This window comes from Numenius arquata, chromosome 2 (genome assembly GCF_964106895.1).
Source record: "Numenius arquata chromosome 2, bNumArq3.hap1.1, whole genome shotgun sequence".
Classification (NCBI taxonomy): Eukaryota; Metazoa; Chordata; class Aves; order Charadriiformes; family Scolopacidae; genus Numenius; species Numenius arquata.
In genome coordinates this window covers 40,458,828-40,475,974 of record NC_133577.1, presented here as the reverse complement: position 1 = coordinate 40,475,974, position 17,147 = coordinate 40,458,828, and the positions used below count along the sequence as shown (strand labels likewise).

Sequence of the window (17,147 nt, the reverse complement as noted above, 5' to 3'; positions counted from 1 at the left end):
TATACAGTTAGTGGGAAGGGGTGAAATGTCAGGTTCGAGTAAAATGCCTTGTATTTCACTGGTGGTCTGTGGCAGAGGCAGGTCTGGGAGCCAATTGCTAGGCTGGTGTTCAGATCTTTAAATAGAAGAGCCTTCGCTCCCCCCCTCCATCTTCCTTGCAGTCCCCTCCCCTCCCACATTCACTGCATAGTTTCAAACTTCTGCAATGACTGAAGTGGGCATCTGACAGACAACGGCCTGCTTCACGTACACAGTCTTGATTCATCCCCAGAGGGAGTCTGTAGTGTTCGCTGGATGTGGCAGATGTTCTACGGAGTGAACTAGATCAGAAACTTAATAACTAGATCATAGTGTATTTACTGAAACGTCAATACCTTTTTAACATGGAAAGGACAGCTGAAAACAAGCTGAAAAAACTTGATTTTTGAATCCTTAGAATCACAGCCCTTGAATAACTTAATAATTCTTTCAGTGTAGGGGGGGTGTCTGTCTGCAGCTTCTTTGAACTTTAGTGGAAAACAAATTGAAAGCAACAAACCTCATGTGGTATATTAGCTGAGCTGTGATGATTTTGACCAACAGTTGAAATTATCAGATCTGCTGTTACACAGCTGTTGGAGCTACCAGCTTCCTAAACCTAGCTGTAATCTAACTCTCCCTGTGGCTCACAACTGGAAAGAGATGTGGCGTGTCATTGAATTAAAGTATTTGCTGGCAGCATGGTAGTAGAGCAGCTAACCCTTATCAGAGCATAATCTTGCCTTAGTGTCCCAGGTCTCCCTTTTCCAGCTGCCTAAGTTAAGGTTTTCATGAGTGTATGTCACTGGTTACAGGCTAGATGGTTGTCCTGAATGCTGGGGCTGCTGCCAGGTGATACCAGGTCCACATTTGAGAGCCTTTGGTTTTTTCAGATGGATCCTTGGATACAGCTGTAAAACCTTGTGTTCTGCAATTATTTTTTTTTTCTAGGTCAGCCAAGCCTCCGGGAAGCTATCTCGATGTCCTGTATAACTAATGGGAGTACAGGAAGCAGGAAAACAAGCCACAGTTCTTCTGTTTCTGTTGCCAGAAAAGAAACTTTTTCATCTGCTGCAAAGAGGTACTGACTTTTTATTAAATTTAAATCGTAGTTTTTTGAAAGAAAAAAAAATATCCAAACTGAACAGAGCAAGAGTTTGATTTTTTTTCCTCTGCATGATCCTCATCAGAGCTTCCTGAGGTCTAGTAAGGCACAAATAAACTTTGGAGATGTACCATTTTGTTGGGCTGCTTACAGCAGGATTCTAAAAAGAATTCATAAATGGAAAGTATTTCTATAGTGTATAGTGTCCAAAATGCATTCTCACTAAGGGACAGAGCGGGTAAATGTATTTCCAATAAAAACGGAAAATTTTTCATTCTGGTATTCATCTGCATGTTTATTTTTTTTTTCAAGGAAATTAAAGGACAAAACTGACTCCATTGTCTGGATGGTAAACAGTAGGCATTAGCAAAATAACTGTGAAACAATAGTGAATTGTGTAAGATAAAAGTTTACATTTTTGTGTAGAAAATCTTAACCCAAAATATAGCTACTTAGTCTTTATGAAGGATATCTGTATCAGAACTCAAATGTGTAGAAGTAACACTGCTTGAGTATTTGTAGGTTAAATGAGCTAAGCACCTAAGAGTAGCTTTTTCCCTGCATTTAATGGTTTCCTCTGCATACAGTAAACAGTGTTTGTATAACTACTTTCTTCTGTTAGATATAAACAATAGGTTTTGCACCTATTCCTATTTATTGTGAAGAACAGGCTGCCAGATACAGACACAGGACAGAGAATACTCTAATGTACAACTGTGGTACATTATGTGAACAAATTCTTTGCCTCTGTAGAGTACTCTGGTAACTCCAGTGGCTGGTTTATCTTCTAGTGTGAATGTAAATACTGTACTGTACAAGAAGACAGGGAAATGATATACTTTAGGGAATAAAAATGCTGAATGCAAATACAAACTGTATGAGAACATGAGAAAAAGCTTTAGTGCCCTTTGGAATTTGGAAAGCAAGGGTAATGCCCTGCTCTTCTCTCGTCTCCATTGTGTAGCATTGCATATCTTTCTTTTTATTCAACCCTTATGTTTACTTTTTAATAATAAATCAGAAAGTGATCACTTTATGTCTCTGTCTGCTAGTGTGACAGGCACTGGGACAAAAGACATTCCTCCAGGAAGGTTTTTCTTAGTTAGCACTTTTCCATTAATCTTACGCCTGTGGCTCTTGGCACTTTGATGAGAGCCAGTCCGGTTCCCGTGTTGTTCAGCTTGCGTTTGTGCTGAATCACCTTCTTGATTCATTGGCTGCTCAACACTTGACTACAGAAGAAGAGCAGAGTGGAGTGGCCGGCATCTCTTTCATCTGAGTCAAGGTCTTTAAAAGGAGACCTGGATAGGCCAAAAGAGGAAAGCCTTAATACGCAGAGAGCAGCTCTCCTCAGGCACCCACATAACTTTCCAGGGGAGGTTCTGGTGCTTTCAACACATCTGAAGATATATGACTGCCTTCTTCAAGGCTTGTTTTAGGAAGGCTTAAGTCCCCTCTTTAGTTTCCTTTTCAGCAGTTCCTTTCACTCTCCTGTCTTTAGATGCTCTTCCTTGAAATTTATTTGGTATTTGGAAGAAAACAGAGTTGGCCTTTTGTAAAATTACTGGCTCAAGAAAGGTGAAAGAAAAGGTCAAATCTAAGGCTTTGTGGGTGTGTTTTTAACAGCAGCAAAACTGTTCAGTACCAAATAGCGTTCCTAGTTGGAGACACTAGTATTGGCATTCACATAAGTGAATGTCAATAGTAGTCCCATTTCCTTAAAGCTAGGGTAGACGTGTCTATTTCTAACATTCTTGTCACGGCTGAAAAGGAATGATGCCAAAGGGGAATATCTTAGCTGGTGGACGTAGTCATCTGTTGTAGAATTACACTTTAGCTACCAAACAGCCCACATGACCTGCCTATAGTTTCTCATGTTCTAAATAATGTAGTCATACATCTGGTCACAAATAACAGAAGGTCTGCTTGTGTCCAAACTGTTATTGTTGTTGAAGCTTAGTGTCAGTATTTTGTGCAGTCTTAATATTGTACATTTCTGGGGCTCTGGCCTCTGTAAACCTGCCATCTCTCAGAATTCCTTTTGTTTCATTTCCTGGACTGTTTAATTCTTGATCTGATGGCTCAGTAGCTGCACAACAGCAGCACATCTGATTTCGACAAAGGTATGCTAAAATATCAGCTGTCGCTAAAATCAGAGCCCAGGAGTGTACCACAAACAACAGGTAGATGACGTCCCATTGACAGAGATGAAGTCACGTATGTGTTGGCAAAATTTCAGCCCTGTGGTCTGGAACTGAATTGCCACAGAGGTGTTGGAACACTTTAGAACGAAAACTACACTGCATACCTTGTATTATCACTGGAGTTGGAAACAGATTTGTACTTCGTACTGCAGATGACTGTTACAAAGTCCTGCTTGATCATTTTCTTTAGAAGTGAACATTCTTCTGAAAACAGCTTCTGGTAAGAATAGTCTTCATGTTTCAGAATGACCACCCTCCACAGTAGCTGCCAATGTGTTGTGGTCCAAAGGCTGAAACGTTGTGTTAAGTGAGATTAGAGAATCTGCAAAATTAGGACAAATAGTAATAGATCTCAACTACTCACATGTAGACTGAAGAAATGCCTCATCGAGATGGGATTAGGCAAGAATTTTTGGATGCATTAAATAACTACTTCCCAGAACAACTAATCTTTAGAAACCCACAAGAAAAGGTGCTGTTCTTGATTCGATTTCAGTTGTTGCACAAGACCTGGTTCAAGAGGTATTAGTGGGAGAGCCGCTCTGTAATAGCAGTCATAATACAATTAAGCTGAAGAATTTAGCAGGAGAGAGCAAACCAAATAAATTCAGCACAAAGATACTTAATACCAAGACTGCCACATGTCTACATAGTTCACTTTCACATTAAAATGGCAGTCAAAAAAAGAAGCCCACTTGCAACCTGATGGTAGATAAAAGCACTATGTTGGAAACCAAGGTATACCTTGTGCTGCAACTCGGAGAAACCAGAGTGGTCCAGTGACTCTCATGGCCCAACAGAGAAGTTAAGGAGTGAACGTAATGGCAAAGGTGTGAAACAGATAGTCCACAGCTGACAAGCTCGGTGAAGCCGTTGAAGAGATTCCCACGTTGAACCTGTGGCTTCTAGGAGATGGATCAGATGAGGTAAATTATTTTTGGGTAAGAACACAGAAAATAGGAGACCGAATTGGCAAGTTAGATGATATGCTGCTGATGACAGATAGCATTCACCTGAGTGTGTTGGAGGAATGCAGAGGTGAATTGCAGGATTGCTGGTGTGTCATTATAAACAGGAAATTACAAAAAGTACGGGAAAAGGGACTGCAGGTAATGACCTCACTGAAGAGCTCTTTTATGCCACCATCAGAGAGAGAACACTGTGCCAGGTGAGCCGTTGTTCTGACCAAGTAGGACCATTCTGTGTAGACTTGCAAGCTGGAGTTATGGAAGTCGTTGGGTTTGTGTATTCTCGTTCCTCCTGCATCCCTCATCTCTTTTACAATTATTAGACTGTACATGGGAGAGTGAATGCAGAGGTCTGTCACTGTACCTGTTGGAGCAGGAATAGAGAGATTCTTGTTTTCCTTAGTGACAAGAGATGCCAAGAATTTATTTCACTGTACTGAATTTCTTGCCACAGACTACGAAAATATTAAGATTGCATAGTGTGCTTTTAAATCCAGCAATGCGAGCTAAGTCTTCTGATTAAAAAATAACAATAATTTTTATGCTTCTAGTTAATTAAGGACTTCTGGCTATACATTACTAACCAAAACCCCACAGTTCTTCAAGCTTTTCTATTATCACACACATTCCCTCAAGAAATGTGAAAGATCTTTCTGGTTTGTTTTCATCTGTTTTTCTGAAAAGAAAATGTAACTTTGATGGATTATATTGACATTTTTAACTAGTTAATATGGTTTATGGAAGAAATCCTGAGTGATCATTATGAATGTATTTTGGGTTTTATATTATTTTTCATGTTTTGACCTGTTCTTCAATGCTTCTTTGGAAGCATTTAGAAAAGTTGAACTCGTATAAGGCTTTCTTTCATTGGTAGATGATATACTTTAATTGAAATAACAAATAAATAAAAAGGAGGGTCCTATGAATGTTATATTAAAATCAGGGGGCCATTTTTATTCATTTATTTTGAATATTGCATTACTGGTTTTCATTGTTTTGTGGGGAAAATTAAATGGAAACACAAATAATTAAGATCCTACAAAGGTTTAAGGGGGGGAATTGGTGTGATGTAATAGAAATCTAGATTCTCCCCTTCAGAAAGTTACTATTTCTTTTTTACTTTGCAGGTTACTTTGAACCTGAGAGAAAAGAAAAATCTTTGTTTTTCCTTTCTAGCCAGTGTTTGTATCTTGCTTTGTTTATGCACTGAGAAATTTATCTTGGAAGGTGGTTTTTTCAATCTTAAAAAAGAAAAAGGTGGTGTACTACAGAATAATCTTCTCTTTCAGGTCCTGCTATTGTTTGTGTGATTCAGTATATTGCAAAGAATGCTATTTTATGAAGAGACTTTTAATTAATCTTTCTGTTTATTTAGCGGACCTTTGGTTGGGTTCTTAATGAATTTAAGGTTGTTAATGACATGTATTTAAATCTTTTTCAAATGTTAACCTAATACATACAGCACTATGAAAATAAAGATATATTCTTAGGTCTCGTTTAGTGAAAGAATTAAAGAAGTGGCAAGACAGACTGATGTTAGTCAACTACAGATCAAAACGGTGATGAGTTTTCAGGGATGATTTCCTTTGAACTCTGGTGCAGCCAGGGAGAGCCAAGGGACCAGCAACAGCATTTCACTCTCTTGGTGACAGCGCGAAGATAAGCGGGTACCATACAGAAACACAGAGAGAGAGAGTGGGAGAGAGAGGGAGGGTATAGTTTCATGGTGGGCTTAAGCTAATTGGAGATAGTTCAGGTCACACCCCTGCCTTTCGCTTGCAGTGAGCCTTGGCTGGCAGAACAGAAAGGCAGGCAGTGAGCTGAACCACAGGATGATTATTTTTTTTTTCTGAGGGACAGCAGACTGGTGGTTCATTGACTTGTGTCAGCTTTGAATGCTGTAGAAGCACCCTCAAATGAAGGACATACTCAAATCAAAGCTGTATTCATTTTAAAACCAGAGTAAACTTAGTAACTTAGTGCAACTACACAGTAAAAATAAGTAAAAAATCTTCCATGCCTCCTTCACCTTTTTTATTTCTGGAGCTTGTGAATAAATCTTGTTTTAGCAAAACGCTAAGCTGAAGAGAGTGAGAAATAATCGAAGCGTTCTTTTGGTGATTATTTATAGTAAGTAGTTACATGCTTCTCCCATCTCTTCACAGAGGGCATTTTCTCCCACTTTTTAAATTTATTTGCTTGATCTCTTTTTTTTTTTTTTTCCTCCTTTGTTATACTTTATTTTACAGCGGTACAGAAAAAAAGAAGGAAAAACCTCCAGGACAGAAAGAAAAAAAAGAGGAATCTCATTCTAATGATCAAAGTCCACAAACTCAAGCATCACCTTCTCCCCAGCCCTCCTCACAGACTCCGCAAACACACAGGCAAACTCAAGAAAACAAGAGTTCTGCTCCAGCTAAAAGGTTTCACAGTACCACAGTACAGAACTAGAAGATGATTGTAATGATACTGAGTTCATATTTGACAACGAGTCATGTGAAATAGTTCTAATCTCATGATCAAGTTAATAAATGTTTGATTTAGGGTTTTTTTTGTGCTAGAGAGATAATTCATTTAGCATTCATTACAACAGAGCAAATACTTAAAAATGCGATTTTTCTTTGAGCAAATTTTTAAGATTACAAAGGATTTTTTTGTTCTCTGTGATTGAAATCCTAATATGATAGATTACCTCTAATCAGTCATTACTCTAAAATATTTAACGATGTCTATGACTTGATCATTGTCAAAATACACTTCACAGGTTTTATCTGGCATCTGAATTGTGGAGTGTATTTTGCACATGGCCGTTTACTACATCTCGTAGCAGCATTTGTTAAATACTGGTATCATTAACTAGTATCATTGCAACTCTTCCTCTGGGAGTTTTTCTTCTCAAATTATTCTATACAGTGACTGCAATTTGGATTTTTTTTGTGGCCCTTCCCTTTTCAACCCCTGCTAGGTTGCAGGGTGGTTCACTTCAGTTTTATTCTGATTCTTTATATGAGTGAAGTTCTGGTTTTACACCCAAAACATAGAACTGCTTGACTTGAGTGAACGTAGAAGTTTATTTAGGATTGCCTTTAAGTTCCCACTCATTTTCATGGGAATTAGGCACAGAAAAAATGGTACTTTTTTTTTTTAATGGCTTTTTAAAATCACAGAAATGGATTTTAAGATTTGGGTGATCATTTCTGAGTTTCAAAACCATGCAGACCACTCAGTGTGGTTTCTTTTTTCTTTGTTTAGATCCTTGTCACCTTACTGTTTTGGAAGGTGTGAAATTTTCTTTTACTGTTTCTCATTTAGGAGACCGAAACAAGCTCTTAAATAAATGAAATTTATTTTTCTGAAATTTACTGTAGTTCACAAGATTATGTTGTCTTGCATTGCTCGGATTCGCAGCCCTAATAAATATTTAAACTTTCACTTGACTGATGCATGTTATAACACTCCATAAAGGCTCTGTCTCTATGTCTTGCACAAACTCTTAAGTTGTCTGAAGCTGAACTTGCGGCCTGTTTTTCTCCTGCCTGGTATCTCACTGTAAAGATGTTTGTCTGAAGTCTCGCTTACTAATCTTTTGCAGTGTGGGGAAAAAAATAAATGGCTTTTTTTGTCTCCTAATGGTTTAACTTGATTTGATTAACTTGTTTGTCGCAGGACCTTTCAGCCTCTTGAGGTGCTGTGGAAGGAGCTTGCCATTTCTAAGGTTGCAGTTCAAGACTTACTCCTGCAAAAAGCATTTCTGACGGGATGAAGTATAATACTGCTAGCAGGACACATTCAGACTCTAAATGAGCTGGTTGATGAATAATTTGAGCTAGATCACTTCTGAACATGTTTTCCATGATTAAGCTGTGTGTGAAACTAATGAACTAGTGACTGCAGAACTTGCAGGTTCCCATAAATGTAAATTGACTACAATAAGAGTGCTGAAAAATTATGTCAGGATTCATGGATTTAATTGTCTGTAATATTGGGCCAAACCTAACTTGCCTTATTCATGCAAGAAGTTTGCAGACATTTCTTTCAAAAAGATTAAAGCCATTAATGTGGCTTAGAATGTGCTGTCTGAAAAACAGCCATATGCAACTGTAATGTGATAGAACTGTTTGCCTCAGAAATCAGTGTGTTAAAGCTGGTGAACAGTTAATCAGGGAAAAAAAATCTACTTTTCTTTGTTACCTTCGTGATTATTTTTTAATAATATTTTTTATAATTCTTTAAGGCTAATACCCTGTGTATCCACATTGTTTTTCCACTTTTATAATTCATTAGCAATATAGTAATGAAGTAGAGAGTTATTTTGTTCAAGTGTTTATGTAAGAGCATTTGGAAATGGAAAGGAATGGGTAAAGCATTTGGCAACTGTCTTGCTCAATTGTTTTCATTCATCCAGTTAGAAATTTTTGACTAATCTTTTTTTTCCTGTTTCATGCTTCAGCTTGAAGGAAGACCTAGCTCTGCTTTTGTCTCCTGCTGCTTGATCTGTCCATTGCACACCCATTCCAGTTACTGCTCTCTTATTATTATGTCATTTTAAAATATATTTTCGTTTCTTCTAGCATAAAGAAATCCTTGACTTCTGAAAAACCTCACAGTGCTTGGGAGAGTTCAGATGACAGTCGTAACAAGCTGCTGAGAGTAGCATCAACATCTAAATTAATATCAAAAGTGGCAAAGAATGCAGACAAGTATGTATCAGTTTGGTACAGAGAAGCAAGTGAACTTTAGAGTCAAAATATTATGAAATTGCATAATTTTAATGAACTTATGTATATGCTAAAGCCATTTACGTCTTTGTTTTTACCAGAATTAATTACTTGTGTAGCCTGCCAATGTGGCACTCCAGTGCCTGTGGAATCTTAAAATTATTATATAACGTGAGTGCAGAATTTGAATGCCGATATAGTTTAATGTTGCCGACTTGAGTTAGCAGAATTATGCAATATCAGTTAAGATTTATGGCTTAATGCCACTGTTGTGAAGCTTCCAGCTGTTTTTTTCCTAATTAAAACTGAGTTGAAAATGCGAGTATATTTCCTTGAAGTTAATTTACTGGATTTGACATAGTATGTGTGTCTCTAATGTTGACTGTAATATCATTATTTCAGGTAGGTTTCTCAAATTAACTGTTTAACAGGTTCCTGATTGCAGGTTCTAGATAATAGGCAGGGATCTCCTTTTCAGCTTCATCTTCACTAGGTGATGTGCTGTAGCCCATCATTCCTCTTGTCCTGTTCTTCCGCAGGAGATTTTCTCAGTGTGTGGTCTCCAGTGGAGGCCTCACCAGGGAGGAACAGCACAGAGTAGTTATTTCTGCCCCTGTCAGCACACAGACAAGATTTGCTTTTTGCTGTAAATCCACATTGTTGGCCCCTGTTGTGACCCACTTGTTGTCCTCTTTGCCAATTGGGCTTCCCACTTCATGTTCACACAGTTTCTTTTTTTGACTTTGAAATTTTGATGAATTTGTTGAAATTGTTGTGTTGACTTTTTGACTGACCCCTTTCCTATTTGCTGAGATCCCCCCAGCGTGCAGGCAGCTTCCCCCAGCTTGATGTCATCTGCAGATTTCATACATCTGCTCATTAATCTTCATTCAAATAGCCATTAACTGGTCCAAGGCAGGACTACCTGAAAACCCCTCCCACTATGACAAATAAAACTCTTCAGACCTTTCAGAGTAATTTCCAGTCTTGTTATGATCATGTCTGTAGTGCTTTCCTTAGCTTACATATAAGACTATCAAATACATCCTTAGAGTCAAGAGTGGTGCAAGTGCATTCCTTCTTTCCTAGGAATGGAAAGAACAAAAACATCTTAAATTAATCTTGGGTGTGGGTATCGGCACATTTATGAAAAGCTTTTTGCTTAGCCTGAAGAGTTCTGCAGAGCAGTGAAGTGCTGTGCGTGAGGGATTATGGGTTACATATTTTGCAAGTCTGTCTTTTCCTTTTATGATTGGTTTTCACGTTGGAATTTAAAAGCCCTTTGGCAATTTAGATTATAGCAGGGTACTGCTAGATAGTATTTTGAAATGAAAAAAACTTCTGTCTTGATTTATATTTATCAAGTTTCTTGGGTTTTGTTATGCTACTAAAATATCTTTCACAATGTGGTATATACTTCAAATTTGCTAATAATAAAAAATAAATTTTACTTTTACTGACACTTTGTATTTTGGTTCAGGCATGGTCAAAATAGAGGTATCTTGTTTCATTTTCCTGTGGTTCTGCTTATTTTCTAAAAGAAATATTAAATGCTGCCCTTCTACAATCTCTAATGTGGAAAAAAGAAATCAGGTATCTAACAAAAGAGCCGACAAGGAAAGACAAGGATTAATTATTGTTACAGTTGTCTGTTTAAAACTTGAAGCTCTTGTTTCTTAAAGGGTTTGGCAAAAAACCCAAAGCTTCAAACATTATCAATCGTAGACCATCATGTGATTAAAGACTGCATGTTGTTTGTGTACCTTGCTCTTATGCTCAGATTCATAATAAAAGCGCTATTTGCATTCAAGAGCACACATTAAAACTCATTTCTTGCTCACACCCCATGTGCCCGATTTCTGAAAGAATTTGTTGATGTCGTGCAAAGGCATATTGTTGTATTGCATTTATGATTCCCAATTAAGAAACGTTGGCCTAATCTGCCTGAAGTTACCCACGTCTTTTGCAAGGGAACAGAATTCAGCCCCTAATGTGGGCCCCAGGACAGAAATGTTTTACATATGCTTTGCGCCACCAGCCCAGGATATGAACTTTGTTTAGTAAGCTCAGTCTTTAAGCCAGCACTGAGCTGTAAATCAGGCTGATAAAGCCATAAGAAGTAAGAGGGTTCCCACGGCAGCCCATCATTCAGTGTTTTTCAGGCAAGACTGGGAATCCAGTTTTAATTTTTTATTAGGCAGTGTGGTGAAGGGTGATTCTACCAATAGCCAGAGAAGGCTTTCCTCATGCGTATGCTTGACCCTTTAACACTGTTACAAAAATTTGACCTCCATCCAGCTAAAAATACTGGATGCCACTCATACCTTCCTTCTGAATTTCAAATGAATTCAAAAGGGGTTTTTTATGCAATACATTCTTCCGTCAAGGAGTGTTATTCTGGTAAGAAGTAGCTCTGATGCTGGAAATTAGTATTTCTTTGCTCTGCACAAAAAAAAAAAAAAGATTGAGGTTTTTTTGTGAGTAGTTCATTCCTGGCTCTGGCGAGGAGAGATGTCTCAGCTGCTTTGAAGACTTTGTGTTTTACATCCAGTAATGATGCGTGGATCCAGTTTAAATGAAACTGCAACTTGCTTATGTTTAATCCATGTGTCCAACAGGGTTAATTCCTAGAAAAATTTGTGTTGTTGTGTGCTGACAGTTTATTTTGACAGGTGTTGAAAGCTTTGCATGCAGGCTTGAGGGTGTTTGGCAGCTTAAAACGTTTGGTAATTACAAGTTTGCTCTCTCAAAATGGAATTTTCCATGCACAAGGAATATACCCTCCATTTTTAAAAGCTTTTTGTTGTTATCACAGTAATTCTTAGGAACCCTTACCATAGTCTTTAAGTTACTTGAAATATATAGTGAACTGCATAAAATAATATATGGGTGAAAACGCACTATGATTAATAAGATTAGTTATTTAGCATCTTATACTACAGTGACGCTGTACACAGAATCTGATGAGATTGCCAAATGCAATAGTGTGTAAGAACTAGATGATATTGGCTTGATAAGCACTTCACATATTATTAACGATATTACTTTGAATTTTTCCTCAGGCACAAAGATGTCATCGTCAGCCAAGGTAAATAAAGACCTTTATTTTTAAATACTGGATGAAGTTAAAAAGACTTGCTTTTTCTGAATAGTATTTCCTGTAAACAAGTACATTGGGACGTATGCATATGAAACAGGGATATAGAGCTAAAATAACATTAATAGTTACTCCAGGAATTCATCTCGCCCAATGTTACTCAAGACCTGTGTAAGGATCTTTGAAATTATGAAGAAATGCCTCATCAGATTAGATCTTTAGGAAGGACAGAATTTTTTGGTGGGTGGTGGGAAGATTCGTTTTACTTTTATGAAACAATGTCTTTTTTGATTATTTTCTCTGTGCGTATGTGCATAAATAGAGAGAGGTTATGAAAACAAAAATCTAAAGTTTTGACCTAAGTGCCAGTCTTCATCCAAGCAGGTGTGAGTGAGACTTTAGAAATAGTTTTAAGATATTTTATTTCTGTCCCATAACCAGCAAAAATGTCAACTCGTGAAAAAAACAGCCAAGGTAAGAATTAAGCTATGCCCTTTGGTCGCTTTCTAATTTAGCGCTGTTACAAATCTTTTATTTGGCTTTTCACCATCAAAGAGCATCAGTGCGTGATGACTTAAAAACTTTGAGCATTTAAATAAGTATTTCAGCTTTCTTATTATAGAAATATATATACGTATGCACATTGCAGGCTATGTGGGGATTATTTGGGGGTAGTCTAAAATAAATTACTACATGCATAATTTCCTCAGAGAGGAATGTGTGCTCAAATAAGGTTCTAGAAGTCTTGCATTGTTGCTTAAGATATCAGAATATTAAGAACTGCCAACTAAAAGATTTGTTTTATCTCAGCTTTCTGTCTTGCCAATATTACAACATATACACAGTGATTAGACAAGAACAGAGACTGAAGGTTTTAATATAGTCTCCTAAAATGAAGAATGAGTCTCTTCTAAAGTGTATGTTTTCGCACCGATCAATCTTGCGTTCTGTGGCTACCTGCTGCTGCTGGCTTGTTCAGACAGGAAAAGGAGCCATCTATCTCAACGTGGTGGGACATAACTACAAAAGAAATCCACTTCTTGTGTCGCAAAACTACTCTGCTTTGATGTCCTGCAAACTATACTGAAGCATGCAGTTTCTAAACGAAAGCATGTAACCCAAGTGCATGCTGTACACAACATATTTCTATGTACAGAGGTTCTGTCTCGTGCTTTTTTTGCTGCTAATTAACAAATCTATGGTCTCCAAATTCTGAGCTGTAAGCAAGATTACATTACACACAGTTTCATTACTTTTGATCTCCTCTGGATTTTCTTTCAAAAAGAAAAAAAACCACTCAAATTTTTGGAAGTTAATATATGAATTGTTGTAATGAAAGCAAAATCAACTCAAATCCAATTGCTTTATCTTTTCTTAATTAATAGATAAATTGCAGATTTAGAAATATTCTAAATTGATGCTTACCAAAAGCATTCTTCAAAGACAAGAGGGGTGAAAGAGGGTGAATAAGCATCAGGAACAAAGAAGAAATATTTCTTTATGCCAGGTTGCTTAACACCAGCTGTGGAGTGGTACATATGTGCAGCAATGGTTACTGTAAAAAGAAAACTAATCAGTAATGTCCAGACCAGCTGCAATTTAGCTTTGCAAGAATTAAATAAAACTGTTATATTAAAAACACCCTTTCTACCAAACACAACTTTTCACAAAGACAAGTCGCATATAGCTGAAATACCTTCAATACTAATTCTTTCTTTACAATGTGCTTGTACAATTTTGTGTTCTGCCAAGAACGGGCCGTCCTTCAGTTCTCTCATCCTGGAAGATATAACGTAGGTGGGCTCAATGTGTACCCTTCTGTCTATCGTGTTACTCGGCAGATGGTGGGAGCTTTCACTGACTCTTGAACGGGTACCTTCTATGTATGTCATGATCTGGTCTGTTCTGAGTCCAACTGGAATGAAAGAGAAATATGATGCTGGTGACAGTGGCCACAGGTGTATGGAAGATAGAAAGTCTTGTCACAGAAAATGCATTTACTAACCTTTTAAACACATACAGTGACAAAACGTCATTCTGCCTTTAACATGGATGAAGTTGCGATTAGCAGGATTCAGCCTCCATAGATTTTTTTTTTTTTTTTAATATGGACCAATGAGTGTATTTTTTGTCAGCTTTTAGAGTCTGTGTCTGTGTGTGTGTGAGGCTGTGTTAGGTTTTGTGTTGTTTCCTGCCACAGAAGTAACCATCTCTTAGTTACTGCAGTTGCCGAGGGTCCCCCCCAATCCTTTCCAGTATAAGCTTAGCAGTATTTAGGCAGTTCTCTGTCCTGCAACGTCCTGTTCGGGGCAAGTAAAGTCGCTTGCCTGTTTTGTACTTGATAGTTGCCACATAAATAAACCCATTTCCAGTTGACACCTTGACCCAACCGGTCAGAAAGCTGGAAGAGTTGCACAGAGGGTTAACGTGGTTTCTGGAGGTAAATCCCGTGCGGCGGGACGGAGTTGTCTTGGGCAGGGTGGGATGATGGGGAGCCTTTGCCCATGCTGTTTGTGCAGGACCTTCCTGTTCTGTGACCTGAAGGCATGAAAAGTTACAGCTGCTTTAACTCTCCTTTGTGGCTCGCCAGCCTTTGCCTCTCGAGGAAAGCTGTCTCTAGCATGGTGTTAATTAAGTCCCCGCAGCTCCCCCGAGCTGCTCATTTCACTAGGCTCTATGTGAAAGGCTGTGTGCCCCCCCGGCACGCACCTCCTGCACTAACCAGTGTGTCAATGCGCTTCCGAGAAATTGTGTGAAGGAGACTCTTGGGAAGAAGACTGCTGGTGTGCAAGCTGTCAAGCTTCAAAGCAAATCTCCGTAAAAATACTTCAGTGTCTTTATACACACATAGAATAAGTTTGGAAACACAGTGAACTTGCAAATTATCATAGCAGAAGGTGTTTGCATGGGATAATAGGATGGAAGATGGCAATTCTGTGTCTCTTTGAACATCCTGCAATCACTTTTTTCCTCCTTTCTTGATTCAGCTATTAAAGAAACTGCTTTGAAACATGTCACTATATTTTAGTACCACAAAATTTAGAGAAATATGGTTTTGCATGTTTAGTTCTTGGAATCTTGTTCTTCTTGCAGCAGAAGTTACTGCAGTATTACCTGTGTGGTGACCATCTGTGCACGTTCATTGTGATTTCTGTTGATAGTATGTGTTAGCTACCAAAGTGAAGGACTTAAGGAGCAAGTAAGAATCTTGGATGGGCTTCAGTAGTGAAAGGCATTAGCTTCGGTGTCTGAATTGGCTTTGGTGTGGACCCCAGAGAACGTGCTACAGGTGTTACCTGTAAATCTCAGCAAGACCTGGGCAATTCTCCTGTCAGCGGTGGCAGCAGTGTGGGGAGCTGCAGCCTGAAGCTGCCTTGTGGGCAGTCTCTTGAGTTCTCTCCGCTTAGCAGCGTGCCGAGGCCATGCCTGTTACCAGTGTTCCTCACGTACCTTCTGTCTCAGTACACAGTTTTGTTCCCTCAGTGCCTTTATCTCCCCCACTTGGGCTGAGTTGCATCTGGTTCACGTTAAGGTTACACACATCTGGGAATCTGCTAATACAGACAGGAACACTTTGGTGATGCCAGTCCAATGAGGGAAGTATTATACACACTTCCATACATTTGCTGAAAAGATTTTTGAGTTTAGGTTTTTCAGCTTATTTTTGAACATTTGTTTGTTTATCCTTTTAAGCCAGGACAAGCTCGTTACAATAAAATCCAGTATTAAAGAAGTATTAAAATTCTGTGAAAATCCAATAAAGCTATGGGTGAAATGAACAGGTGCTTACTACAACCTTAAAAGGACACTAGCTAAAGTTATTATTTTAAATTCTTTACCAGCAGGTACTTATAATTGCCTATAAAAGCCATCTTGCTTTTCATTTCAGCAGAGACATTTTTAAAGTATTAATCATAAAGCATTCATATTTTCATACCCATAAGTAAAAGACCTGGCTTATTTTAAGATAAAAGGTAATTTTTTTTCACTGAGATTCCATGTTTCAGTTTGGTTTTCAGTGATAGCAGCTCCATATATGAATCATTTGTTCACTTATTATAAAGTAATAAGAGTCACTTAGACATTTTTGGATGGCAATAAAAACCATATGTGAAAGAATTAATGAAAAACATTTGCTGCATTCCTAAGTTTGTTTCTTTTTAGATTGTGCTTTATTAGTTTCCAGTACTTCTGTTAGTTTAACGGTGCTATAGTTCTAGCTTCACAGGATGGGGCAACCGTGCAGCACACAATGGAAAAATTTACCCTGCTGACAGTATGTCCTGTCCACTGAGAGTAATAGTTCAGCAACAGTTTTTTTCATCAGACACAGATTTTCTGTCAGATTCTTATTGAAGGTGCTCACGTACCTGAGGGCAAATGGACACCCGGTCTGTCTCATTATTATTGTGCTGCTTGCTCTTATTCAGGCACAGTGGGTGATATTAAAAACCATAGATACTGTCAGAAAAACAAATTGGTCTTTGGGAGTTTTTATCATTGGTTCTTGGTGAAGTCAGGATTTAAGGATTATTATTTAAGCAGGAAGCATTTGGATACAGTCTTATTGAGCTTGTTTATGTCCAGTACTCCTTTTGAGTCCTTTTTTTAAAGAAAAAGCTAGAGTTTAATATTAAACTTGAATTATTTAAATGCAAATGCTAACTGTTGTTAATACCTAGATTCTTTATGTCACCTGGTATATGCAAAACCAGGTTTTTAAATATTATTTACTTAAGTTATATAAAATTAATAACCAAGGATCTATTAAGAAATCACAAGGCAAAGCACAAAAATCATTCCAAATTGAGGCAAATCTCTCATCTCATCTGCTTTTTTCAGCAGTTTGGTTTGCATTGCACCAGGGCTCAGTAGCGACAGTGCACGTCTGCTTGTCGGGTTCAGCAAGCACTGAGGGTGAGAGATGGCAGACCTGCAGCTGCATTTTAATTCCACTGTAACGTAAAATGTAATGGCCTGGGCATGGTGGCTGAATTTGGTTGTATTCGTCTCTGTGCTGTTAGCACTGGTTTAAAT

At 38.1% G+C, this 17,147-nt stretch overlaps 1 protein-coding gene across 3 annotated transcripts in view; it reads left to right on the top strand.

Moving 5' to 3' along the window:
- The window catches only part of EML4 (EMAP like 4), a 78,482-nt gene that overhangs the window by 14,890 nt on the left and 46,445 nt on the right, over window positions 1–17,147 (top strand). Inside the window, exons 2-6 of one of the 3 annotated variants that reach the window (XM_074144288.1) lie at window positions 970–1,099; window positions 6,545–6,718; window positions 8,867–8,995; window positions 12,076–12,101; window positions 12,552–12,584. In XM_074144288.1, the coding sequence (XP_074000389.1) occupies window positions 999–1,099; window positions 6,545–6,718; window positions 8,867–8,995; window positions 12,076–12,101; window positions 12,552–12,584 (463 nt within the window). In that variant the 5' untranslated portion in view covers window positions 970–998. The remainder of the gene's footprint in view (window positions 1–969; window positions 1,100–6,544; window positions 6,719–8,866; window positions 8,996–12,075; window positions 12,102–12,551; window positions 12,585–17,147) is intronic. The other 2 variants (XM_074144289.1, XM_074144290.1) reach the window with 2 other exon arrangements.